At 42.1% G+C, this 27,536-nt stretch overlaps 2 protein-coding genes across 3 annotated transcripts; one reads left to right on the top strand and one right to left on the bottom strand.

Moving 5' to 3' along the window:
* Positions 1–1,420: 1,420 nt before the first annotated feature.
* Positions 1,421–6,357, top strand: foxn4 (forkhead box N4). Its single transcript, XM_029509750.1, has 9 exons — positions 1,421–1,515; positions 3,848–4,014; positions 4,505–4,585; positions 4,711–4,808; positions 4,893–5,020; positions 5,114–5,210; positions 5,305–5,512; positions 5,601–5,993; positions 6,110–6,357. The coding sequence occupies exons 1-9, from the start codon at positions 1,436–1,438 to the stop codon at positions 6,355–6,357; spliced, it is 1,500 nt and encodes a 499-aa protein (XP_029365610.1). The 5' UTR covers positions 1,421–1,435.
* A 729-nt stretch (positions 6,358–7,086) lies between these two features.
* Positions 7,087–26,868, bottom strand: acacb (acetyl-CoA carboxylase beta). 2 transcript variants are annotated; one of them, XM_029510954.1, is made up of 54 exons: positions 26,597–26,868; positions 24,925–25,490; positions 22,304–22,436; positions 22,055–22,193; positions 21,749–21,858; positions 21,567–21,648; positions 21,352–21,450; positions 21,065–21,174; positions 20,832–20,942; positions 20,498–20,707; positions 20,236–20,406; positions 19,962–20,123; positions 19,717–19,880; positions 19,265–19,415; positions 19,080–19,183; positions 18,915–18,996; positions 18,685–18,830; positions 18,437–18,587; positions 18,212–18,346; positions 17,840–17,986; positions 17,569–17,757; positions 17,374–17,474; positions 17,202–17,290; positions 16,964–17,088; positions 16,765–16,878; positions 16,495–16,608; positions 16,328–16,417; positions 16,119–16,237; positions 15,550–15,573; positions 14,850–14,990; positions 14,656–14,755; positions 14,462–14,569; positions 14,325–14,381; positions 14,077–14,118; positions 13,767–13,982; positions 13,485–13,640; positions 12,983–13,186; positions 12,717–12,872; positions 12,504–12,626; positions 12,134–12,403; positions 11,909–12,006; positions 11,671–11,791; positions 11,479–11,589; positions 10,948–11,091; positions 10,743–10,863; positions 10,549–10,645; positions 10,369–10,465; positions 10,140–10,275; positions 9,874–10,051; positions 9,653–9,765; positions 9,393–9,547; positions 9,091–9,261; positions 8,435–8,571; positions 7,087–8,156 (listed from the first exon to the last, which is right to left on the bottom strand). In XM_029510954.1, exons 2-54 carry the CDS (start codon positions 25,470–25,472, stop codon positions 8,030–8,032), a joined length of 7,299 nt encoding a protein of 2,432 aa, XP_029366814.1. In that variant the 5' UTR covers positions 25,473–25,490; positions 26,597–26,868; the 3' UTR covers positions 7,087–8,029. The 2 variants fall into 2 exon arrangements, with proteins under 2 accessions (XP_029366814.1, XP_029366815.1); XM_029510955.1 differs by lacking the exon at positions 15,550–15,573.
* Positions 26,869–27,536: the final 668 nt, after the last annotated feature.

Here is a 27,536-nt window from a genome sequence, read left to right as displayed (position 1 = left end):
AAAAAAAAAAAAAAAAAAGTTCACTCACATACACAGATGCCACCACAAGCAGCGACTCACACCGTCTTAGACTTGAAGGAGGGAGCTCCCTAGGAATAACCGGACAGGATATAGAGGAGCAAAACGGATATCAAATGATTACTCTTCTTTTTCTTCTTGTTATTTTTGTTTTTTTTTTTACTCAAATTTTAGTTGCTTTTATTTAGCACCGTCTGGTTCTAAATACCAAACATTTTTTGGCACTAGACTAAATAACTTGAAAAGCAAATAAGTGTGAACTGGTGGTTTTGTTGCACTAAGACGCACCTGTTTGGTCCTTGGCACTGCTGGAAGAAGCGCACAAGACGGTGCGAGACCGGCAGGTAACTTCAACACATCAACAGGACTACAGTGTCTGGGGGTCTGGGGTTTCTGGGGGTCCGGGGTTTGGAGGGGAGGGGAGGGGAGGGCATGGCTTGACTTTCAGCGCGTCAAGCGTGTCTGGCCGCTCTCGGACGCAGTGGAGGATTTTGGCACTGTGGCACCAGAAAGTCTGCAGAAAGCGAGAAAAGAAAGACAAAAATCTCACCATCGTTCCTACAGCGGACGTGGGGCCGTGTGGTCTGGACTGGGGACAGGCAGGGTATTAACAGCAGCTGTCAAACTCAGGGGATCCTCCTGCCCCCCGGGCCGCGGGGAGCTCTGCTGAGCTCTGCACTGCGCATGCCCGAGCGCTGGACAGCTCCAGAGAGGGAAATTTAAAAACGGTTTTTGGAGAATCAAAAGCAACACAGTGAAATACAGTACAGGGGCTCGGGATCGGCTCTCACACTCTTCAATATCATCCAAAACAGGTCAGTTCTATATAAACTCTTTCTCTCATTGTCACAGTGAATGTCTTACTGTTCACTTTTACCATTCAATACACATTACAATGATTTTAAGCCTTAAAACACAGTTGGTCTGTAAGGAGGCTGAATGATAAGCCATTTAAATCTATAGGTTCAGTTAATGTGGCAAAACTGTGATGGAAACATTATAACTAAATGCTCATTGAGTAAAAGTTTCATTCATTTATTCAGTCGATCTATTTTTAGGCGATGAAGTCACAATTATTTGCAACAAATACCATTTAAACTTTGTTGTGGGGAAGCACTATAACAATGGCACATTGGTGACAAATAGAAATCATATATGCTGCCATCAATTCAATTTTGCATTTGCTTATTCTTGTCTTAGATACTTAATGGACCTTAAATTTGACTTAAAAAATTCAGAGTTCAATTTTATATTTCCAGAAATAGGACATGTTTGCCTTCTATTTACAGAAGAAAACGCAAATTGAATATTTTAAATCATCCGTAGCGTCTTTACCAGTGTTTTAATGCTCACAGAGGACATACCATTAAGTACATTTTCACTGATTTCCTTGCTAAGGCACCACACATCCCAGGAAATGATAGAAGGTGGAATTACATCCAGGATGTCAGGAATAATTGAGAATGCTGGGCATCATCCATCTCCACGGGACTACAGGTAGGGCTGAGAGCTTATACATCATATCAGGACATGGCTAAATAATTTATTAGGGAAAAACCGCACATATACATATATATATATATATTTATTTTTATTTTTATTTTTTTACACATTTTCAAAATACTCTGGTATTCCTTAATTTTTTTAAATCTATATTTCTTAATAAATCCCCTGAGGTGTTTTATAAATAGTCATGGAAATAGTCATATTGTCCAACCACATTACGGTTCATCTAAAGGTAGATGGACAGCTCTTTTTGTGCATGCGGGGGTGGCATGAAAAAGGGGAGAGAGAAAAAAATCCTGAAGAATAAATGATTTTCAGTCTGAATGGATCTGTCAGAAACCATCAGCTCTGTTTACACTCCCGCTGTCGGCACACGGAGAGCCTGAGCCCCTTGGCCTGTTGGCTTGGGGGGAGATGGGGCGCTCTGGGTCACCAGTGTGCAGAAGTGGCTCCCAATTAGAAAAGGAGGGAGGGAGGTTGTGAGAGAGGGAAGGAAGGAAGGAGGAGGTGCAGTATTTAGTCTTGTACAACCTCTGGGAAGGCTCGGATGGTACTTGGAGACACCAGTTCAACATGTTTTGCACCAGTGAGCAATTTTTATGTTGCGGGTTCGGGGGTGTTGGGGGGTTAGGAGGTGGATCAGCATCTATCATGAATAACTGCACTCACACAGAAAAAATGTAAAAGTACTGAATAAGCTCGTGATTCACTTTGAGTGCATGCATATAAGGCAAATAAATAATTAAAGCAGGCTCTGAAGTGTTTTCATTCAACAGTCAATCAGTTTCTGAGTGTAACAATTCAACATTATTTCTTTAAGAAAAAATGAGAGCTCACTCACGTCGCAGCTCCAGCTGTGATATTGTAATGAGTTTACAGGATGTTAAATTGACATGGTCACACACACTAAGGACGCTCACTCAAAGAGCCTTTTCTGGCTCATGCGAGGTGTTTGAGGATGTGCACCGCTGATTCCTGGCTGCAGTGATGTCACCCATTCAGACAACAGACAGAGCCCTGACCTCAAACTACATGTGCACTCCCCTCCGGCCCGAGGCTCTGTTGATTTCCCTGTTTCGGGAGAATGAAGGCGGGGTGGTGGGGGGGTCGTGAGCAGCAGTGAGGATAGAGGTTGGAAAGGGATAGGAAAGCAGATGGCATCCTATTTGTCCCTCTTATGTGAGGGCTGTCATTCCAACAGATTAATGCAAGGGCTGCGAAAAGAAAAGAAACGACAGAGACAATCAAGGAAGGGTCTGGAGAAGACAATAGAGCCACGTGCCACTGGGCAGATTTGTCGTTTGGGACACAATAGGTGATCATTTTTCAATGGACAAGACCAACTGTTGCAGGCAACATGTGCTGCTGTCCCATGTTTCAAACGATCTCATGCGTTGCTTACTTATGATTCAGCCAATGGTTACAGCGCCACCGTGGTCACCTGACACAGGGTTGATTTTTTATTAGGAGATTTGCTGTGTGTGTGTGTATGAAAAAGGGGGGGGGGGGTGCTCCTATACTGTCAACAGACCCGCAAAGTAACTGAATAGTATGTGTTGTCATAGCGACCCCAATTACTAAACCCTTGCCCAGCAAGTGTGTGTGCCGAGGAGGGTGGAGAGGATTCAAGAGGATTCCTCCCTTTTCTTTCGTTCTGTGCGACGCTCCCCACATAAAAGACCAGATGACTGAGAGCTGGTACTGGCAGCGCACTGGTTAAACACAAATTTTACATCTCACCCAGTTTAGATGACAACCTTTAGAAAATCATGGGTTAAAAAAACGCCTGACGAAAAATCTGTGTGACACAATTTGCAACTGCATCTTTGTTATTTTTCAGATTTGTCTTCATCATTTCTCAAGAAACAAATAAATGAATTAATTAATCGATAAAATTAAAAAATGTATCTAAAACAGACAAAGGTCAGTCTGGCACAATTGGGGTAAAAATAAACCCCCAATAATCTCAACAGATGATTTTCTCTGAAAAGAAAGCTTGTTTAACTCCCTCATTGTTGATTAAAACTATCACTGCTAAATAGCACTTGTAGTTAATCTTCTTAAAGGAAATCCTGGACAGCACAGCTAATACAAGGCTTCACTGAGCAGCTTTCATCTCTGCTTCCTCACATTCAGACACATCACAGTGCTTTGACTAAAGGATGAAAACTTCTACAAGTGTTTACATTTAAATTACACTTGTGTTCTCTGTGTGTCTGTGCTGACAGCCAAGTTAACATCCCCCACCCCCACCAGCAAAAAAAAAAAAAAAACCTCCACCCTAACCATACCCCCCCCCCCCCCCTCTCTCTCTCTCTTTAAGGCTTCTGACCACGGACCCCTCCCAGCTGAGGGAGGAGGACCTCCCTGGGGACCTGCAGTCTCTGTCATGGCTCACCTCTGTGGATGTGCCCCGGCTGCAGCAGATGGCTGATAGCCGAGGCCACAGCAACGGGCCCTCCCAGGGCAGTTTGTTGGAGCAACAGGCAGGTGAGGTGACAGGGAGGGGCGTGGAGGTGGGGGGCAGTGCAACATTCAAAATCCGGATCATCTCTCTGATTGGGTAAATCAGGACTGGCTGGAGTCTTCTGGATTTCAAGTGATGAAAACAGCTTTGTAAGATGACCCTGACAGATAAGAGACAATGAAAATGGAGGACGGGCTGTTTTCACCATTGAGATATTTAAAAATAGCAGCTTAGGTCTTACAATAGGAAAAGGTTATTTACAAAACCAATCCAGACACAATATATTGAATTTATAAAGCGATTAAACTGCGCAGAGGAGAGAAATATTAAAATCTATATATTTCATGTACAGCCACATTACCCAGATTTTCAAGAGAGATTCTGTTGCCGAGCAGAAGTTGATACTGAGTGTCAAATAGTGTGAAACCTAACCCTAACCTTAACCCCGTGTTTCATTTTAATTTATTACTTTAAACTGAAATGAGTTGTTTTGTTTCTTTGCTGTCCTTACAGCTCAGCTGAGCGACATTACGATGACAGCAGGACAAGGCTCCATGCTCCAACTCCAGAGCAACATGCAGCACAGCCCTCTGGGAATCAGCATCATCAACTCCCACAGCGGAAGTGTATGTTTCAGCAGGACTGAGCATTTTAGTGTGTCTCTTTTTCACAACTTATAGTAGGTGCCCTTGTATTTGTTTCACAGATGTCTCCATTCTCCATGAATGGGCTGCCCTCTCCAGGATACCAGTGCCCTACCTCAGTCTACCAGCCCACATCCCAACAAGTGTACTCCCTAACCCAGACTGGACAACAGGTAACAAAATACTACAACCAAACAGAGAGCCTCATTTTATTAAGAAACGATGGGGTCCTCATTATTCTCTCCTTTCCGTCTTAGTGTTCAACTGGTGGGATTTATAGCAATGTCTCTTTCAACGACCAAAGTCTATTCACACAACCTCGCCTGGCTCCACAACACCAGGAGCTACAGCCCAAGGCTTTCCCCAAGCCAATCTACTCCTACAGGTCAGCACACAAATATACACCCATCCATGAAATGTTCCCGCCTCATCTACTTTGAGCTGCATTTAAATAACAATTTGAATCTTTGATTTTCAGCTGTTTGATTGCGATGGCTCTGAAAAACAGCAAAACAGGCAGCCTTCCAGTCAGTGAGATCTATAGCTTTATGAAGGAACATTTTCCTTATTTCAAGGTATGGTGCTGTAAAAACCCCCACAAAAGTCTAAGAGAGAAGGTGCACGTAGATTATGACCGTGACTCACTGTTTACTACCCCTCTCCCTGCAGACTGCACCTGATGGATGGAAGAACTCAGTCAGACACAACCTGTCCTTAAACAAATGCTTTGAGAAGGTGGAGAACAAGACCAGCAGCTCGTCCCGTAAAGGCTGTCTGTGGGCTCTGAATCCCGCCAAAATTGACAAGATGGAGGAAGAGATGCAGAAGTGGAAACGTAAGGACCTACCAGCCATCCGCCGCAGCATGGCTAACCCAGGTCAGCAATCGGTTTATTGAAAGGGTCCGGTACTCATACACAAATGACAACACAGAGGAAGCATTATTAACTGTCTTGTTCCCCGCAGATGAGCTGGACAAACTGATCACAGATCGCCCAGAGAACTGCAGACGCAAGGCTTTAGAGCCTGGCATGACCCGGCTGCCCAGCTGCCAAACCGGCCTCCCTCTGCCGGTCCCAGCCCAGCTGCAGCCTCAGCCTATAGTCACACTGTCCCTGCCGTGTTTGCCCATGCACCAGCACCACCAGTTTCAGGCCCAGCTCCAGGCTCAGGCTCGACTGGCCCCTATGTCCCCCGCCCCAGCTCAGACACCTCCCCTCCACACAGTCCCCGACCTTTCCCACAGTCCACTTACCCAGCAGCCCAGCAAGCCTCCTGATGATTTCTACAGTGTGCATGGTGATACCCACACAGAGGTGGATGCACTGGACCCCAGCATCATGGACTTTGCCCTCCAAGGTGAATCTTTCTTTCTTTTCTTTTTTTTTTGACAAGTGCCAGGTCTGTTTTGTGTTTGCCAAGTTACTGAATTGTTGTAGCATCAGCACATTAACTTCTTGTGTTTATCTGCAAAGGTAACCTGTGGGAGGAAATGAAAGACGACAGCTTTAACTTGGATGGTTTGGGCACCTTCAGTAACTCACCCCTCCGACTATCAGACTGTGACTTGGGAACAGCAAGCCTCCCTCCGGCCTCCACTGGAGCTACACTGCCGCTCTCAGATGTGCAGGTGACGGGCCTGTATGCCTACACCTCACAGGAGCCCCTGACTTCCCAGTACATGGGCGCACCAGCCAACAGCAAGCCCATTGCTCTGCTTTAAAGCAGAAAAACTAACCGTCTCTAACACAGTCAACTGTTTGTGGATATCTACGGATGCCAGTTGAAGTCGTCTGATTTCTTTTGTGCTCCTCACAGTACAACTCAAGACTGCTGTCCTGCAGTCACCTGGGGAACACCTGGGAAAGGATGTTTGAAAATCATTTCACACAGTTCATGAGAAAACTGCTGATTAAGAACTAAAACTGAATTAAAATGTGGCTGTAACAAAAAGTATGTAAGACTTAAAATATCTAGCTTTGCCAAGCAAAGACTCAAAGCCTGTATGAGTACAAGGACTCTATGTGGAGAAGTATGTGTAAGTTAGTATCCACCAGTTTTTCTACTGTTCACTCTGCATTTTAAGGCCCTTTCATACTATAGCTCTACGTCTCTTGTCTGTTGTATTGTGCTAGACATTATTGCTGTGATGTTTTATTTATATTTATAAAAGGCAGCTGGAGAAGGTGATGACACTATATCAGTCTTTTGCTGTATATATTTGAATGTTTCAAATGGCTATCACCACAGAAAAGCTTTCCCCCTCCTGTATTTACCCACTTCATTCCAAAATGAAAATGTGTGCCAACTCCTCCAGGTTTTCCACATTCTTCTTCTCCACACTATGATTAACATGTCTGAAAGTGTATATTATGTTCATTAACTTGACCATAATAAAAACCAAATGGGTAAATAAAAGAGGCCTCTTTTGCCAAAAACATATCAATTACATTTATTAGCATCCCTTGGCAGAAAGCCACACACTGGAAAGAATATATATACATTCGAATGAACTGTCCTGATTAATATTTATGGTATCTGATCAGAGGTAAGGCAAATGCAGATATTGCCTGGGATCACTTTGGCAATTACTGTCCACCCTTGATGAAACCTGAGTGTTGGGAATTTCTTCTTTATATCTGAGACAGTGTCAACACTGTCTCCTGTCATTCAATTCATTGTTTCCAGAACAAAAATAAGGCAGCACAGATAAACAAACACACCGAGTGACAATGAAAAAGACTGATGCCTGATTCTGACATCAACAGTGAAATGACAACCGGACTCATGATACTGCTGTATTGAAAAGAAAACTGCGCTGCATTATGACACTGGTAAGAACTTTATATTGTATAATCCACAGAAATGAAAGTGAATATTTCTTTTACCATTTCACTGGGCCCGGTCTTTATTCATCCGATCAGTCGCCTGAATTTATTTTTAGATTAACAACTAAGATAAACACACACTCTTTACTTAATACCTTTAAATAAACATTACAATCAGCAGGTTTGTATATCCCTGACCTTAGTCAACTGCACAGCTTATCGAGACTGATTTAACACTGACATGTCAATATCTACAAATTGAAATGTGTGTTACAGCAATAGCTGGGGAACCTGAAAGTTCGTGGACTTGGCTGCTGCAATGACTGTTTCTTGGTTTATGAGCTAAACTCTCAGTCAGTGTGGGGATTGCGACACCGCTGTACAGACAGACAAAGCGTTGGTTTGTGATCGCTGAGGAAGAAGTCACTTTGTGCATGTGAGCATTACCGCAAAGAACTTCCCAAACAAAAATCCGACAAAAAAAATCTTTGATCTATACCCTATGATCGACGACAACGTCTCCTTTTGGTTTGCTGCAGTATCATAACCTGATAAAACCCCCCCAGCTTAACTGGTGCTACTGCTGTCCATGGTTGCAAGCAGGTGCAAAAGCTTGGCCCTCTGGGACGGAGTGATGTTCTGGCTCATGTGGATGATGCAGTCCATGGCTACGTCAGGATTGTTCTGCACCAGGCTAGGACACAAGAGGAAAACTGTGATGCAGACATTACTGTTGGGCTGTTGAAGATGCTAATGGGTTAGCTTAGTGTGACTTTTAGTTGTCTCTAGTAGACGTAGCTGACAGTCAGAATTACAAATCGACAGGCAGTTTTAGTTTTAAGTTACTGAGGAGTTGACTGAGTTCCTCAGTGAAGAAAATAATTCATGGCCTTGGAGAGCATTCAAATGTAACACTTTGATAATCATGCATTTAATGGCACACATAATGCGTTTTCCTGTGTGTCAGCATACCTGCGGATGTGCTTCAAAGTGCTTTCACGTTTCAAGTACTTGATGTTCTCTTGGATGGCTGATCTGGCACCTTCCTCCTTGGACAAATGCTGCTCTAGCCACTCAACCACTGCTTGGTTATTATCCCAAAGATATGCCTGAGAATCGTAGAAGCAAACATTAAAATTTTAAATCAGATCAGTTTTGATGAAATAACGACAAATGCTCAAAAGCAAGGACTGGCTCTGGATTTGATACCCTACAATACAACCCTTATGCAGAGTTGTGGTCAGAAGTTTACATACACTCATCACAGGAAAGAATGTCTTATTCATTTTGGGCTTTTAATGATTTATTTGAACTGTGTAATTGCGCAATGTACATGTTAAATAATTTTTAAAAACAAGAATTGGGTGCACAAGTTGGAATTTATTTTGGACTTTCTCTAATCCACACAGGGTCAAAATTATTAATACAGGTGCAAATATTTACATACAGCTCCACTAACATTGGGTTAAATGTCCTTAACCACAACTGCATAAGAAAAGTGATAACTCAGTTTTACAATAATTTAAGAATTATCTCTGCTTCAAGGTGCACTGCTTGATACATATTCGTAATCAATGTTAAACTGCATGCTGGGGATTGGAGGAGAAAGTATTGGTGTCACCTCATACCTTGACTGTTCCTTCGGTTTCAACAAACCAGCGTCGCAGCATGGACTGCATGTGTCCGTCACTGAGCTCCTTGTTGGCCTGCAGAATCTCACATTTCACCACCTGCTCCAACAGGAGACGACGCAGGCGCCAGTAGAAAAATGTCCGCACTTTCTTCCAATCCAGAATATCCTGATAAAGTCAGATGTAAAATGTGTTACAGCAGCTTAATTCTCCCCTGACTGTTGCTTCATTTCATTTTCTGCATCTGACACACGTGTTGCCGAACTTAGCATCATTGTGCTCATGAAGTGTTCACTCACGGTGATGACTCCCTTCTCCTGCATCCTCCCTGGTGTGTCGTGGAGGTCAACAAACTGCACTGCCACCTGGTGGTAAATGGGTAACAGGAATTCCTCCCTTGCTTTGAGCTTAGACTCCAGCTCTTTGCACTGTTTGTCCGACAGCTCTGGGGAAGCTAATTAAAACAGTGAATGAATGAATGAATGATGAAAATCCCAGAAAAATTCCAAATATAAACAAAAATACACGTGGTTGTTAGAGTTGAGATAAAGAATTTTACCAAGCTGCTCCACCAGATTAGCATAGACTGAATCTAATCTTCTCATTGTCTTCAGCAGGTCCTTCCTCCTGAATTTGATCTCCACTGTACCCTCAGCCTCGAGTACCCCCCCTCTGGACAGCAAAAGCACAGCAGGAAGACAAATAAAGACAAACTTGCGATCACACACATTCATCATTGAGGCTGTTGACACAATATTTTAAATCTTAAAGAGCCTGTACCTGCTTTCTCTGTCAGCATAGAGCTCCATACAAAGTGGGTTGATGGTGGGATCAATCACCACCCAGGACCCTCCTCTCAGCTCTGCGTGTGGTGGGATGTACACCAGCACGGGCTGGTGGAAACCACGCAGGGCATCCACAATATAGGCCCCAAACTTTAGTATCTGGTCATACATATCTGAGGGAGAAATGTGTAAAAGAGGTTACTTTACAATCACAAAACGTGCTATACAGTTCCTCTGCAACATTTCCTACTTATCCTATACCCTTCATTCCCCCGGAGAAGCCCCTCCAGTTGGCAAACACCATCAGAGGCAGACGTTCACGGTTGAAGTCACAAATGGCCTGAGCTGTTTTGAAGGCTGAATCTGGAAACCACACCTGACCCGCTTGCTGCAGAACCTGACATGAACTCGCAAAAACACAAGGGTGAAATGTTCATCCTTTTAGAATCACACTGCGGTATGATGTAAACATGTGGAGTAATTTACTCACTTTGGATTCTGAGTCCAGGTTTGCTGGATCAGCTGGGACAGTTAACTCCACTGTGCGAGTTTCAACGGCAATGACACCAAGGGGGATTCCCCCTAACCTGTATTCATCCAGCAGTGACATTAATCAGTCTAAGCCTCAATGTTCGTTTGACAAATGTGAGCGTTTACACAACTGATTTACCGTGCTCTTCCTACAACCACTGTCTGAGCCCAAGACTCTGTGATCTCCATGAAAGAGCCGTGGTCAAAGAATCCACTCTGCCAGGTCCCTTTGACTGCTGATGATACCAGGGGAGAAAAACTTCATTTTGAATTTGTTTTTTTTTTTTTACTAATGGAATAAAATGGTTTCAGAGCTTAGATCATGCAGCTCACTGGGATGTGGTCTCCCAGCCAGCATCCAGCGAGGGTCATAAGGTGCTTTTGTGGGAGTGAATTCTATTTCTCTGTCCACTGGATCTGTAGTTGCTAAAACCGGTACCGGGGAGTGTTTGTTCTGTGAGGGGAGAAGATGAACAACAGTTAGTGATCTGGTGGTTTGTGGTACTATATATAGTTCTGAACGTGATATTACATTAACCTTTGGCATGTAGGAGAGCCACTGAAGGATAGTGAAGACGCCCTCAAAGTCATCTGGCACAGTGGTGTGAGTGACTCCATTATTGTGCATGACCTGGACTCCTCCCAGCTGATTGTTAGAAGTGTAGACCTCTCTGCCCAGAACCTGAAAACATAAATGATGGCAATCACATGCGTTTCTTCTTTAAATCCTTGAGGATTAAAACCCAAATATCAAGGCACTTTGTTTTGACTGCTTATATCTGAGGTCTTGTCTCTATCAAGCTGCTTCCCCACAAGCTATCATCAATGTACAGTTTTTCATGACAATTGTCAAGAGTTTTAAAATAAGTACAAATAAGATTGAAACTAAAGAAATTCTTTCATGTAAAAACCTTTGTCGGGCATAGACAATGCAAAATAAGTGCTTGAGAAGGCAATGAATGTTTTAATTGCTGAAAATTAACATAATGCCCATGTTCATCTGTTTCTTTCGAAATTTGGTCTACAACGAATAACATTCTTACTAGCAAATCAGATTAAACTAGCAAACCTTGTTCAGAGCGCCTGCTCCCGTCAGGATAATGTGAGAGTTCTCCACCTGGATCACACGCTGTCCTAATCGAACCAGATATGCTCCAATGCCAATAGCACGACAAGTCACCTGCAAGACCGTAAAGTTGCTACACGAAAAAAAGTCATAAATTGACTGTGCTGCTGAGGAAAGTCATATTCAGATTCTCACCATACTGATTGTAATTATCTCCTCATAGGCCAGAGAGGATTCTCCAGCGATCATTCCAGAACCTCGCAGATTCTCAACACCCAGACCTTCATCTGTCCCAATGATGTCAGTGATGATGTACCTGTAAAGATTTGGACACTTTGTAACATCAACAAAATATGTATTATCCCAAAGGAAACAATTATAGGTGTGATATAATTAACTGATAGTATTGTTTTCATTGGAATAAACATTGTACCTGGACTCTCCACCCTCCTCTACGTGGTGACAGTGAACAGCATTGGTGGAGCTGATGCGTTTGTAGTCCTGAGGTGTCAGATACAGGTACTTGAAGCCCTGCAGAGACGTAATTGCAAAAAATGTCAAACTCCACATATGGATTCCCAGTCACTCTGCTCATTTCCTCTGTGAGCACAAAGTCCAATTGTGATAATTGTGATAAGAAACATCTCTAAGAAGTCACCTTGTAGGGGTCAGTGGGCTCAAGCCACGCCACCTGAAACATATGTTTGATTTCCTCTGCGAGGCCAATACGTGCTCCACTGTTGGCTGCTATGTAAATGCGGGGGATGCCATCGGTCCGAGCTAGCTCAGACGCCCGCAGGAACAGCTCATCCTCCTGAGGACCAAATGAGCCAATCATGTGAGTTATGTCATTACAGATGACGATGATGTCTCTTCCGTCTGGATACTCTGGAGTCTTCATCTTCATCCTGAAAGCGACTATTCCCACCTGGAGAAGACATTATAGTGATTATCAGTATGATCAAACTGCAAAGAATGAGTGAATTAAAAGTGAAGAAGGGAATGTAACAAACAGACAAACATCTTACGTGATTGTCTCCAGGCAGGCGATTCATCTGCACCAGTCGACCTTGTTGATCTAAAACCAGCTCAGTGCACATGAGCACGTCTACAGGACATTTGTCCCCTGGACCCCACAACTTGAAGAGAGCCTAAAAAAAGACCCTCAGTAGAATCAATCACCTTTATCATCAAAGGTAAATAAATAGGTATAATTGCGTAATTCAACGTGTTACCAGCACCTGTCTGAACATCTCCGGGAAGTCGTAGACGTAAGTAGTGCCCAGAGTTTGAGCCTGGAAGCGTTTGGCTTGAAGCAGGTCTTTGGTGACATAAGGAGTATTGATGAGCATGCCATGGAGAGGACCTTGCTTATCTCCATATGATTGGAACATGATCTGCAAAGCAAAGATGAGGCGAATAAAGTAATTCAAGAGACAGTAAAAAAGAAGTCATATAACAGAACAAAGAACCCACAGAAGAAAACTCTTCAAAGAGGTTCCCTCACCTGTCCAGAGCTGAGGTCTGTGACTTCCTTGTACAGGCTGATGTCCAAATAGTAGCCAGACTCATTAGTGAGAAACAGACGAATAGGAATGGCATTTCCTGTCGGTGTCAGCCGGATGTTGATCTTCAGCTCAGCCTGCAGGACCCGCAACCTCCAAAGACGGCTGCCATAGCGCATCACCATAGAACGGACAGACTCCTCTATCTAATAGTCCACAAGAAGAAAGCACTGAGTGTTCGATCCTATGTATTACCAAGACTGAATAATTAAAAAAATTGAATAAAAGATAAGTCTGCTTGTAAAATTTGATTAATGGATTTATGAAGTTGAAATCCCCACAAAACAGTACCATCATATTGGAAAAACATCTATTGTTTACCACCAAAGAAAAGGAAAGTAGTATAAGGTACAGAAAGCCAACATAATAATCTTAAAGGACTTTAATAATAATAAATGAGACCTGAACGTGGTAGTGTATTTACAGTATATGCTGGTTACTTACTTTAGAGGGGTCCATGATGACAGTTGGGACAAAGTTGAGGAAGATGTGGTTACAGTCTGTGCGGACACTGGTGTTACTGAAAGCCACCTCCAACTCGTCCATGGCCTCCAGGAGAAGCCGTTCTCCCTCATTTTGAAGGTATTCAAATGAGGCCTCCTGGTTTTGTATGCACAGAAATTAAATTATAGTGAAGAAATTATCTAAAAACTTATCTTAAGTCTTGGGAAAAAAAAAGTTGTTTTATTTTTTAAACAGGCTCTACCTGCCTGCTTCCACTCTTACCTTTGTAATGAGATCTGAGTGGCGGATGATGGCTCGGATGAAGAAGCGGTAGTCAGTGACTTCAGCACCTTCCTGAACACGAGCGGCACCTAGGTACAGTTGCATTTTGTGGTTTGCGCAGGGAACAGCCGTCAAGTCAAAGTTTCTCATGCGGTTGAGCTCCAGCTGAAACGCTAATGCTGGCTCTAGATTGCGGTAAATGCGATCCTCCTGGAACTGAGGAGAAGAGAGCCATAGAGCGGGATCAGCAACTCCTCAGAGTGCAGCATGCCAACTTTTAGATTTTTTTTCAAGTTTTCTAAAAACCCACCTGGTCTCTGGCTCTGAACGTGAAGAACTTGGGAAATTCCCTCTGTGAAGATAAGAAAATCAGATAAAAGAGCTTGATAAAACAAAACAGTTAACACAGCACAAATGTTTTCTCATAAAGTCATTTATTATTAACTGTGCATTATTAACAATGCAAGTTATTTGTGGCTTTATGGTGTTCTTTAAATATATGTTAACATGTATGAATGATGAGCTGGCCTAATGGAACCAGTAAACTTGCAGATTTACCTTCTGTGCAATCAAAAAAGTGATTCTCCTGATTCCATACTCAAAGAGTATTGTTCTCTGAAACCAAAAAAATATACAATTTTCATGCCAATGATTAACATTATAAGAATCAGCTCATGAAAATTGATCTGACAAACCTTTGACTGGGCAAAGGCAGTGAAGGCTTTGACCAAGGCGTCATCGTCTTCTGTGTCAGCCGTTTTTATGGACACATTAATGATGTGGATTGGGTTCTCTTTCGTATTCTGCTCAGGAAGAAAGAGAAACAGATGGATGCAGAAGCACTGCTAAAAAAATGTTCATGAAGCAGCAGCAGTCGCACAGCCCTAACCTTGATGCTCTCCTCCTCATAGAGACTGGAGCAGGACTCTGAGAAAGGAGCAGTCTCTAAGAGCGGTTCAGCAAAGCTACAGAGAACTTCATCGAAATTCCTGTAAGAGAGAAAGGGAACACATCAGTATGGAAAAAAAAAACCTTCATCTTCGATCTTCATATCTTTGCCATTCATAGATGGTTAAAGATGACCTTCTGAAATCGTCAAAACACTGGAAAGCCACCATGGCACCCATGCGTTGGCATGGTGGAGACAAAGCTCCCTCCAGGAAGAGCTCACTGCCCTGCCGCCTCATTTTAAATTGTCCTGATCCATTCATTGGCAAAGGAAGCCTGAAAAAGAGGAACACACAGGCAGTCACAGCAGGACAGGACCACTGAATGATCGAACAAAGCCTTGCTTTAGGAAAAGACATCAGAACAGCAAGAAATACATACATTGCAGCAATTAAAGCAAGTCTGGATGTTCTTATCTATTTATAGTATCATTACATACATCTGATAGGTGAATTTCATTTCTTGAATTTGAAGGTAATTTTTGAACTTTTATCATAATTAACAACAATTAGCACTATATCTTTTTGAGAGTTGCAAACCAAGAATCAAATCCTGATGCTGGAGACAGCAATCAACAAATTCTCAGGCTTGAAGCTTTTAAGAGGAACGTTACACAGTAAAAGATTGTCCTGTGAAACCATTCGGATGAAAAACACCAAAAATGTAAAGAAGCTCTGATAAACAGTGACATAGAAAGGACTTGTTAGAGGTGTCCTTAAGCTAATGTTTTTGGGCGGAAGGAAAAAGCAACACAGCGCATCCAGCATGCATTGCTGTGAGACATACTGTACACACAAACTGGAGGTTTGGCTGGCTGGGAGGAGCTTTACTCTACCTGTTCAGAGTAGGGCTGCTCCCTCTGAAATAAGATGATTGACAGGTGAATATCAGCATTGGACCAAACAGCAAACTGCCTTTAGCCATTATGATTAGATGAACGCATCTTTGTTTTAAGCTTTGCACACTCATATTTATGTCTAGTGGGAAAAAACACTGCATTCACAGTTAGATATAAGCTGATCCAGCAGTGGTTTATAGAAGCCTCTGCCTCATACCACTTCACTTTTGGTCACTTTGATCCGTAACAATTAACGTTGAGATGATAAATCAGACTAATTTAATACAACATTATGACTGAGGGCTGAAGGCCGCTTAAAAATAAGACCGGACTTTTATGTGATCCTGAAATTAAGAATGTATCTATATTTCTATTAAAAAAAATATTAAGTGTAAAAGTTTTGGTTGATGAAAAGTTGCTCAATCAGTTGAAGGCCATTCTGTGATCAGCACAGGGTAACGATATCAGCTGAGAGCAAATTTGAGCTAATGTGTGTCTAGTTATTGGTTCATTTTTCTGTGGCTGAAGAGTCTTTGCACTCTGGTTTAAGGAAGGCAGCATGTTACCTGTTTGGATGCGATGACGGCAACATGAACTGGAAGTCTACAGCACATGTTCCATCCTGCAGCTGGTGATGTTGAATACTATTGAGCTCATAGGCAATATAAGCTCTGCGCACATACACCTGAAAGTCAATGCACAGCAAACCACAGTCAGAGCAAAAACCTTGAGTTCACAAAAAATAAATCTGTCACTGTGAACCCTCTAACCATACCTCCAAGGCAGCCATGCATACAACTTGATTGGCATGATAGAAGAAGTTGGGCAACACATCAAAAATAGAAGTTTCGGAGAGAATGAGTTTCTGTAGGGAATGAAAACAAGCAGTATTCATTTTTTTATTCATTCATTAACAGTGAATGTGTTTCCACACAAGCTAACCTTCAAGTTTTCTGGGCAAAACTGGTGGCCATACATGTCAATGGCTGACAGGAAAATGGACTCCACCTGGTTGTGTCTCAGTTCATATGATGGCAAATTGGAGGCAATCAAGACCTGTGAGACATTTATGAATATAATATTGATCTATATGTCTGTTAGAAAATTAATTATGATACATTCTTAATTAATAATAAAAAGGTGTGTCATAATGTTAAAACTGTACATTCAAAATGGACAGCAAATGTTTAAGTGACATGCGGGCTGCCTAACCTGTCTGGCTCTCAATGCCACCTTTGAGTTTTCCATCTTGCTGAGTTGTGTGAGCTCATTCAGAATAGCCATCAGCTCATCTGCCAAGGTGGGATCCCTCCCACAGAGTTGGTCCTACACAAAGGCAAAGACACACACCACATCATTAATGTTTCATTTTAAAGAATGATGAATATGTCGATGTCAATGAAAGTCTTACTATGAGCATCGTGACCAGGACATTCTTCTTGAAGACCTGGGCATGAGAGAAGATGTACTCCAGCACAGGAGTCATGTCAGGTTTGTGCTGCTCTCTCAGATTGATGACACACTTGTCATAGTGTGCTGTGTGAGAGAAAAAGAGCAGAAGGATTTTAACTAAAGCCTAACTGCAGTTACAGTGAATAAAATGCTTAATTTAGAGTTGTCATTTAAAGCTGGCATTATATTGATGTCACCCTGCTGAAACTGTGTCTCTACTTGAAGGTAATGCTTCAGGAGATCCAGAACCACAGTCTTCATATAACCACGGATTCCACTGCGGTACCTGAGCAGAACTGTGGTGTCAATTACTGCAATAACAATATCATCCATATATGTTGCATCTGACAAGGATGTTAAAAAGCAAACCTCTGCACCAGCTGTACGATACTCTGTGTGTTCATGAAGAAAACCTCTCGGTCCGCCTTTCTCTGTAGGGTCGCTGCATGGCAGTCAAGAATATTTGCAATCTGGAATTTAATAAGAGAAACACCATCAAAGTATTTAACTTTGTTTTACGTGATACAAGCACAGTTTTAATTAGCAGTATGGTGTGGCTGTTACCCTTTGACTGGGGAACTGGCAGAGGACAGACGTGATGTTGCTCGCATACTGAGCCATGACTTTCCGAATATCCTTCTCAACACTTGGTGGAATACGACCCGCCACACTGGTCATGATCTCCTGGAGCTCCAGCAGAGGCAGCGAGGGGTCTCTGAGAGTCTTCATCAAGGTTGCCACCCACTGTTTTACCTGCAGAGGTGAAAACACAAATCCATACACTCTCAGTAAGGCAATGAAGGTTACTGATATCATCAGAAAGCTGTAAGTGTACCTTGCTGCTGAAATAAGGTTCTTCAAGGCAGTACCCATCCATGACTTTAGTCAAGTTTTCAAGTACACTGTGGAAGACCTGATGAAGCTTTTCCCCAGCTGAGGGCAGTGGTTGCTGAGGTGGCAAAGTTGCCGTGTTGAGCTCCACCTATAATACAGGGGCAAGATGGGAACAGTGTCCATGATCATCTGGAGTTAACAACAAAAACATTTATAATGTGGGACAGAAGAGTTTTTGTTCTCCCACAAAACCTAAACAACCAAGATTAAGTACTTGTAATATAATGTATGATTGGGGTATTGTTTAAAAATGAGGCAACACACAATTATGAGATCCACTGATATAGTGTAAAGTTGATCTGCTCTCATCTACCCGATGAACACTGCTGGGGTCGTCCAGGTCCACGTGTGCCACCACACAGCCAGGGACTAGTACTGCTCCCGGCCTCTTCACAAAGTGGATACAACCAGACTGTTGCACGGTCAGAGTCATCACCATCTTCATCACCTGCATCCATAGCACCAACAACCAGTCAGGGAAATTACCAAAGGAGAAGCCTCATGATCAGGATCTCCACATTTTTCCAAAGTCATTCACCTCAATCTCAGCATAGGTGTCTCCTGCAACGATGTGATCCCCATCCTGAACCGTGTACTGCAGCAGTTTCCCAGCCGAGGGCGACCTCAGCACCGTGGGATCTTTCTCCTTCTCAAATACACAGGTCTTGTTGCCCACAGTGATGCGGTAGCTGTAGGGTTTAAGTAGTATTAGAAACCAGTAAACAGATAAACAAACAGCAAGTAAGCTACTGGATTCATCAAGTTTGCACCCGGCCACAGTCTTGCCTGTCAACTTCTTCTTTCATGTAGGTGGTGTGGCTGCTGCCATCGTAGGACAGCAGGAGACCTCCATCATTCAGCCTGTGCACATCTATCTCAATATGGGTGCCGTTCATCATGATGACATAAGTTGTTGGGGACTGGCGAGCCACCTGCAGGCAGCAGCAGTGATAGTTTATTGGTCAAAAAAGCTGAGAGCTTAAGTGAAATGGAATATGTGAAGAGAACAAAGCTACCTTAAGGCAGAACTTGACTCCTTCATATATGAGATCCACACTGACAGAGTTGAGGAGACTGGCTGCAGGCAGTACCTGGCCTCTAAGGAGGGAGCAGAGAATTAATGTTCTTATGGTTAGAATAGCCAGTGAAAAATGTATAAAAAGATCACTGCATCTACTGACCTTTCCAGGGAATGTAGGTAATCAGACATGCTCTTTCTGAAGGTAGCATCAGCAACATGCAAAGACCCACAGACTATACCCAGCATAGTATCTGGTCTCTCTGCCTGCAGGAGGACAATGTAACTCAAATGGTCACATGAAACAGAAACCACACAAAAGATTGACATCCGTTTTTAGTCTCTTACCTGAACTTTCTCTGCAATCAGATGATCCAGCCAGCCTGTGTCAATGTCATTGTTTCTGAAGCTTTCTGTCTCTATTAACTTAACGAGGTATTCAACTGTCGTCCTGAAGTCACCTCTGATGGACAGCTCTTTCATAGCTACCACCATGTTTCTAAAGCAAATAGCATATATTATACCTTCTAAACATACATCCAGCCGAATTTTGAATTCATGTTTAAATTAAAGACTTTTGCCAATAGAACATATTTCAAATAGCACTGGAAAGGCTGATACAATTAGCAAAAAGTTGCAAGCCTATATTGCATTTATTGTCATTCATTTCAGTGTTTTATTTTAAGTTTCATACTTTTAGGACACAGCCTCAGAGCTGATACCTACAAGTTGTCTAATCGCTTAGCAGCAGATAACATGGTCTCATTTAAAAAAAAAAAAAAATTAAATAAAAGGCTTACGAAATGGCCTCTTCTCGGTTCTCGCCCCAGGAGAAACAGTGTCCAAATTGTGAGTCTGCAAATTCGTGCAGCCCACCAGTCGCTCCAACGCTGAAATAACCCCACACATTCTTACTGCTGCGGAAGTTCAGCTCCTGCACTGTGCCAGAACTGGGCTTGAACCCCTGTAAGTCATCGTGCAAGGATGGCAAGTGAGATTATGAATATGCAAACAAATCTGTGTGGTTGATGAAATAAAGCTCTACCTCATCAGGGTTCTCGCTGGTGATGCGAACAGCTATGACATGCCCTCTTGGACTAGGGACACATTCTGGGGTCTCAAAGTTAATTATAGTGTCGCCCCAGGGAGTTTCTCCATAAAACAAGCGGATGTCCTTAATTCTATGAAGAGGGATTCCCATCGCAATCTATCAGGGAAAGAACACTAAATTATAATCCCTGTATTTAATCAGTAGCTACATTCTTATTAGCTGTTTGAGAAACTATTTTGGTCCTGTAGTATAATAATAATGGGTTTACCTGAAGTTGGGCAGCTGGCAGGTTTACATCTCCAATCATCTCTGTACAGGGATGCTCAACCTGCAGGCGTGGGTTCAGCTCCAGAAAATGAAAACTTCCATCTTCAGAGAACAGATATTCAACAGTTCCTGCACTCACATATCCCACCATCTTAGCCAGTCGCACAGCAAACTGGCCCGGAAAGAAAGAGGAGATTCAATGTGAAAGCCTTAAGAGAGGCTGAGCTGATGTTGGGAAACAACATGCAAATACATAAACTAACCCGCTCCATTTGCTCAAATGTTGAGGGAGCAGCTATGGTGGCCGGAGCCTCCTCTATGATCTTCTGGTGCCTTCTCTGGATGGAGCAGTCTCGTCCAAACAGAGAAATGGCATTTCCATACTCATCAGCCAATATCTGAACCTCAAGGTGTCTCGCTTGCTGTGCCAGCTGCATGATGAAGATGGGTGAGCCCGGTACCTCTGTCTGCACCTGCACTCAAAAAAAAAAATAAATAAATAATAGTTGGAAGAATAGAAGAATAACATCACATTGAACTATGTAAAGTCAGGGTCAAGAAAATCAGTCATTGGTGTGTTAAATGTAAACCAGAGACCTGTCTGAAGGAGGTCGGAAAATCCTCTGAACTTTCTACTTTCCGGATACCCTTTCCACCACCACCCTCAGAGGCCTTTATAATGACTGGATAACCAATTTTCTCTGCTCCCTACAACAAAACGACAGGTTAAAGCAGAACCTAGCTTTAAGATGATACTTGCTTTCTCCTATTTTAGCAAAAACAAAGAGAATGTGCAGATTATTATGATGACTTTTTGCTAATATGCTTACTGCCAGCCCAGCATCCACATCATGAACACAGCCCTTAGAATAGATCTCTGGAGGAACACTGATCACATTGCCCAGTCCTTGGTCCTCCTCTGCCCAGTCCACTCTTAGCCCTAGAGCACGATGACACATCCGGTAAAAACACAGAACTGAAAGTGAAATTGAATCTTGGATGGATGGATGGATGCAAAACATGGACCACATCAGGGAGGCCATACCCTGTACTGATAGCACATTATGCCCCCTGCCCGCATGATGTCAAATGAGACAGTGTGGAAGTCATGAATCACCTGATCCAGTCCATGGCAATGTGGGAATGTCAGCAGACTGGGCCACAATGGATGAAGCCACCTTATCCCCTAGAGCCCACATGGCTTTACTGGATGGCCCTGGAAGATACATTTATCATCAATAAGCAAGGAGATATGACAAAGGAACAAATTATCCAAATTAAAATATTGCAAATATTTCGTGTTGTCAAACATATACACTTCATACTATGTACCTAAGAAGGATATCCCAGCTTTGTTCAGGAGCTCAGGCAGTTTGGGGTTTTCTGAGGCATGACCCCAGCCAGCCCACACAGTCTGTAAAGAGTAATGCACTGACGATCATTTATTAGAGTCGAAGAGAAAAAAGTTTAACAAGGTCAAAACGACAACTACGCAGATAAATGTTTAAATGTACCTGGACTGGAATTCTTTTTGCAATATCCACAATCAGCTCCACATTGGCATAGTTGTTATTATTTGGCCCACCAGGTACAGGCACATAATGGTCTGCCATTTTTATATATTCTAGAGAGAAAAAGCATAACATACAAGTTGAAGTTGAATGTTGCTTTTTATTGAATATTTTTTTCATCGAAGATTCATAGGCAATCACTTTCTTGGCAGCATGGTCAAGCAGCTGTGCAAAGACACAATTTTCAGTTTTTTTTACTAACATCCCAGATGCCTGTTTGGTATCAAAGCTTATCAAGCTCTCACTGACCTGCATTGGCTTTCAAATCTTCTGGGGTCACCATGACCACAAAGCGGATGGTCCTCTCATTGCGAAACATTTCGTAGGACCACCGACGGATAGAACGCATACATTTGACTGCAGCGATGCCATTGTTTGCTATAAGAACCTGCAACAGAGAGAGGAACCTCTCAACTAACCTACAGACAGGCATAAATTACAACATTTCATTAATCATGAAAAATAAGAGATTCAAAATTACAGGAAAGACTGTATTACTTTTTCGATGACACGATTGCCACCAAATCGAGTGACAAACTCAGCAGGAGAGGCCACAGTGAAGTCCCTCTGTAGATCCATCTTCCTGTGTTCACGTTCTTTTTTCACCAAGTGAGGACCAGACATGCTAGGCCTGTATTGCAGGTGTTTTTTGGTTAATTGGGTTGCTCAATAGCACTGCAAAGCAAATTTACAACAGTCGACTCTGCTTTGTACATTAAATTCAAAATATATTAAATATCCTGAGAACCCAAGCCCTGATTATATTCTCCATAATGCCAGACTAAACTGAAACAGACTACAGTGTCGTGAACAACTACAGAGAAAATCAAGACATCAAGTCAAAGTACACTAGGCCCTATAACATCAGTCTAAGTATCACTTTTTATCAGTTCTTCATCACAGCAGAGCCAATAAAAGTAAATGTGTCATACAGACTGCAATCAAACCCAGTCAGCATAAGGCCATTTCCAAAAGTCACAATACAAGCTGGATTGAAACAGACATCTACATTCATTAAGTAAGATTACTTAATTTCTATACATTCAGTGATAATAATTACTGATTATTATATATTTCTTTGGAGTCTACAAATTGTGCACAATAGAAGGAATAAAACATATCTCTAATCTCTGCTGAATATTAAAGTTGCTGTGATAACGTAACCACATAAAACATCTGCTCAAACTGTTTGTGGCAGGTTTGCTTTTAGGATCACAAGCTCCAATTTATGTTACAGTTGTGGATTATCTTATTTGATTCTCTGTGACTATAGAGCCAAGTAAAATTAAAAGAGAAACACCAATCTATTCGAAATAAAGTAAAACTGAAATGATTATTTTACTGGTGAAATTATTACAAAAACTATCATGTAAAACAACAAAAACAACAAATGTCAATGAACATACCATCATTATCTGTCCTGCTTACTCCAATGTCTCACAGCAATTGCAACACCAGTCATTTGTACCGTCCCAGAAACACTGTCCCCTGTTAAGGTATTGTTGAGAAACAACTGTGTTGCATCTGCGAGATATATTGTGGTGTTGGAGCGCCACTCTGCCAGGGCAAATATGAACTTTAAACTTTGTAATGTACTGCCCACTGAGGAACTACAGATTGAGCTACTTGTTGATAATCTCATGTGCCTTCTGTCCACAATCTAATGTTTTTCCAGCACCTAGTACATGGCATAGTGAAGACAAACAAGACACAGAGCAAATAATAAGTACCCCTGCGTAAACATGCCTTGAGTGCAAACGGGAATATAATCTGCATTAAAACAGCGTATAACTACGCTGCTGCAAGTCCTGTGGGCTGTTTTTCACTTCCCCCCATTAGAGCGAGCGCATTGTTGGAGTGTTTTTTTTTTTTTTTTTCTTAATATTTCCTCAAACGTACAAGCTCTGAACAATTACATAATAACCATACAAGCAATCCTTCCTGTTCACTTACACGTCTGCAAGAGTTGGTACAACATTTGATGAAGTTTCGGGCCAAGTTACTGTGCATTAATTGTCATTATTTCTGCTGCTCGGAGATAAAGTGTGTGATAACTGTCCGAAGAACAAACACTGCAGCTAAAGTATCGAATTACAGTATCAAACCTCCTCATTGCACTTGCCTTTGCAGATATGGGAACAGGCTGTGACTTTGACAGTCGTTCTCCTCCATGGCACAGACTTTTTTATTGTTCTTCCCTCAGTTGAAAAAAGTTGTTTTTAACAGATAAGACCAAAACAAGGAGACCTAACGGGTCTTCGGAGTTGTTCCTTCCTCTATCCCCTCCCACACGTGCAGTTAATGTCAGATCACAGGCTGCTCACTACAAATATACACATCTGAGGACACACCAGCATAAAAGAATTCATTCTCCTTCATTTACAAAAGCAGGAAAGAACCATCCAGACAAAATCTTTAGCCAAAGATCAGAACATGAAAAAGTGAAACATTCATGCAACCTCGTACAAGCTGGAAGGTTTTTCTAGCACTGTGCAGGAATTCCCTTACCTTTCTCTTTTTCATGATGATTACCACAAGTCCCATTAGCTCACATAACTACATACATTAGTTAGTCCAAATGAGCCTGTCAAACTGTTAGTACGAACACAGCTGTTCGTACTAAACAAAACCTTTGATCTTCCATCTTCTGGATGCCATACTGTTGTTGGGTATTAAAAACAACACAATTACGCCGATTGCAACGAAAAAAAGAGAAAAAATATAAATTTCAAATGAAATTTCTCTGTGTTTTTGTTTGCTGTGTTGTGACCTAGTATCACAACACTGGTTTCAAAGTCAATGGCCAAGGCTCATGTTCCAATAATAGAGCCGAGGTGTTTGGCATGTAGCAATAACACAAGCCAAGTTGATGCAGTCAGGGGATAATGCATAACTTGTCGAGACAGGGGGAGTAGAAACACTGCTGCACATAACCAACATGGCCTCGTCTGGCTCACAGATATCTGAGCAGATATATCCTCCACTAAACTTTGAAAAATCTGAGTGGGGTCCTATCATGCCAGCAGTACAGCTTCCAAAGGATTTCACTTATGTGTCATAACATGACAGAATGCTGAAAACGTGCCAGACCCCAAACGGTTGAATAAAGACAGTCTTACTTGATGCTCAAGGAGCTGGGGTGTGGGACTGCAGAAGAAGCCTGCTGAGGGGGAGACTTCAATGTGGAGTTCGGAGCCTGAGATACACCAGTTGGAGATTTGATGACCACAGGCTCCTCATCAGATGAGTTATCCTCTGAAGCTCCAAGAATGAACTTGAGGCGTTCCCTCGCCTCAGGCCCTGAGCTAAGCCTTGGCACGTTGGTTTTGACCAGTTTCTGGGTGGTCGGTGGCAGTGATGGCTGGTCTGAATTTACCTCGGAGGACTGCGGAGGCTCAGATTCCACTGTTTTGACATCAAGACTTGCTGAGGCACTGTCAGCCAGAGGACCGATATTCTCATTGTGTGTTGAGGTAGAGGTAACTTTGGACAGGCATTGTTGGTCTGGATCAGGGTTGTGTGTTGTCGATGTGTCCTCTTTGGCTCCTGAGGGACCGGAGCCTGATAGTCTCTGTCCTTGCACATGCATTGATGCTGTTTTGGTATTAGTCCTTAACAGCAGCAACAATATCCACAGGATTAATCCCAAAACTGCAAAAGGCAGCATTCAGGCATCTTCTTGTGACTGCAAATTGAACAATAACAACAATTATCGTTTATATCAGGTAATCTGGGAACCATACTTTCAAGTATTGGTACTGGCACATAATCCAGTATCAATCAGGCAACACATAACAGTGCATTTCTGTGCTTTTTCTTTGCCACTGGAGTTGAGCGAGTTGAGAAAAAATTACGCTATAAAGCATCGCTCTCTGTGTACTATTCTAGTACATTTATGTTGACGTGAGGGTCAATAGTCCTCAGGGCACTCTGAGAAATTTGAGATAGGTAATGTGGGTTACTTTAAACTTCAAAACACAGAGAAAATTCTAGAAAAATTAGTTAGTTAGTTCACCTAGTTAATTAGTTTTATGTCAATTAAATATGACTAAAGTGAGCCTTCTATTAAGTAAACAAATTAAAACTTTATTATTAACAATGATTAAAAAATTCTCATGTGGACCCATGTTTTGACAGCAACACTAAAATAATAAATGAATAAATCAAGACAGTGAAGAGGTATGCAGTGCCAGAAGGACCTGGCTGACTACATGTCCCCCGCCAGCTGACAGGAGAGCCAAGTGGGGCTGCTTCATATGGGGTAAAGGTCAACACTGAGGGAATGAAGGCTGAGGGGAGGGAGGAAAAAAAAAAAAAACCTCCACACAAACTGCACTATCCGGCATCTGGTGGTACCCACATCAAGAAGGAAAGATAAAAGACATACCAATAATTCATATATCAATTAAAAACCAAAGAAGCAAACAAAAACTATTAAAGACCCATAGTTCTACTGAGCCATCAATGCTCATATGAAGCACATTATTTTTACATGGCCTGGTATTAGAGACCATTGCAAAAGTTTGATATATAGGGAAACTCTCATTACTTCCATTAAGTAATACAGAAATTTTAAATTAAAAGTTAATTATCCCACTCTTTCGTGGAAAGGAGCAATAAGGTATATACATATATATGTATATAGGCTACAAAACAAAATAAAGCAGGATGAAAAGAACAACTACTGCTCATCCATTTCTAACTCATTTAAAGCTCTATATTGAAATCTCTTCTTAAATGGCCTGTTTTTCCGCTGTTATATTATAAAGACGTGTGAAAACTTGCACTCACCGCAGCAGAGAAAGGACAACATCGCTCTGAGTTGTTGTTGCTGCTGCTAGTCAAGAGTTAGCTGACAGGCAAAGCGCTGCTCATAACTCCACCCCGCTCTCAGTCGCTTTCAATGAAAACACACATTTCACGGGCTGCTCGGACTCAACTCAGCTGAATGAACCGCTCTTAATGTGTGTGTTTCTTTTTTTTTTTTTTTTTTTTTATCACTTTTTGTGTCACCAGCCTCAAATGTCAAGCCCAACCTACCCCGAGTCCGGCGGAGGTCAGCTGCCCCCCAACACCCCTCCCCCTCTGGGGTAGTAAACACTGGCTGGGAGGGGCCCGCGGAGGGGAGCTCCTGTCTGGGAAAGAGGTGTCACTCTGTTTGGTTTGTCAATCACAATCTAAGAGTAAGATGTGCTTTAAAACGGAAAAAGTAGTTATTAGCACTTCACGTGAATAAATAAATAAATAGAGTAGCACGGTACAGTGGCAGGCAGACAAAAAAAAAAAAAAAAAACTATATAGTGATTAATTTACACATCCAAAAAGGCGTGGGACGAATACAAAAGAATTAACCTGTACTCCCTAAATGGCTCCCCTAATTAATCCTCCTAGATCTATAACCGTATGCAATTATGTTTTCCTTAAATTATGTATACGTGAAGATTATTTGTACTAAAATTGTAAACAATAAAGTTATAAATGTATAAATGTACAGGCCAGAGGTTTGGACACACCTTCTCATTCAAATGAATAGGAAAGTGTGTCCAAACTTTTGGTCTGTACTGTAACTATACAAGGACTGACGGTATGATAACATTTTAGAGATAAAATGAAAAGAAATAGTGAGTTTAATTTCCTTCTTGTTAAATAAACGATCTTTGTTCTTCCTCCCCCTCTACGCAACTCTCGCGGGAACTGAACGAACGCGCCAAAATAAGAAAACACACCCGTG

Source organism: Echeneis naucrates, chromosome 9, assembly GCF_900963305.1.
Source record: "Echeneis naucrates chromosome 9, fEcheNa1.1, whole genome shotgun sequence".
Classification (NCBI taxonomy): Eukaryota; Metazoa; Chordata; class Actinopteri; order Carangiformes; family Echeneidae; genus Echeneis; species Echeneis naucrates.
Note: the sequence above shows the minus strand (reverse complement) of the source record. Positions and strands in the feature narration are given on the sequence as shown.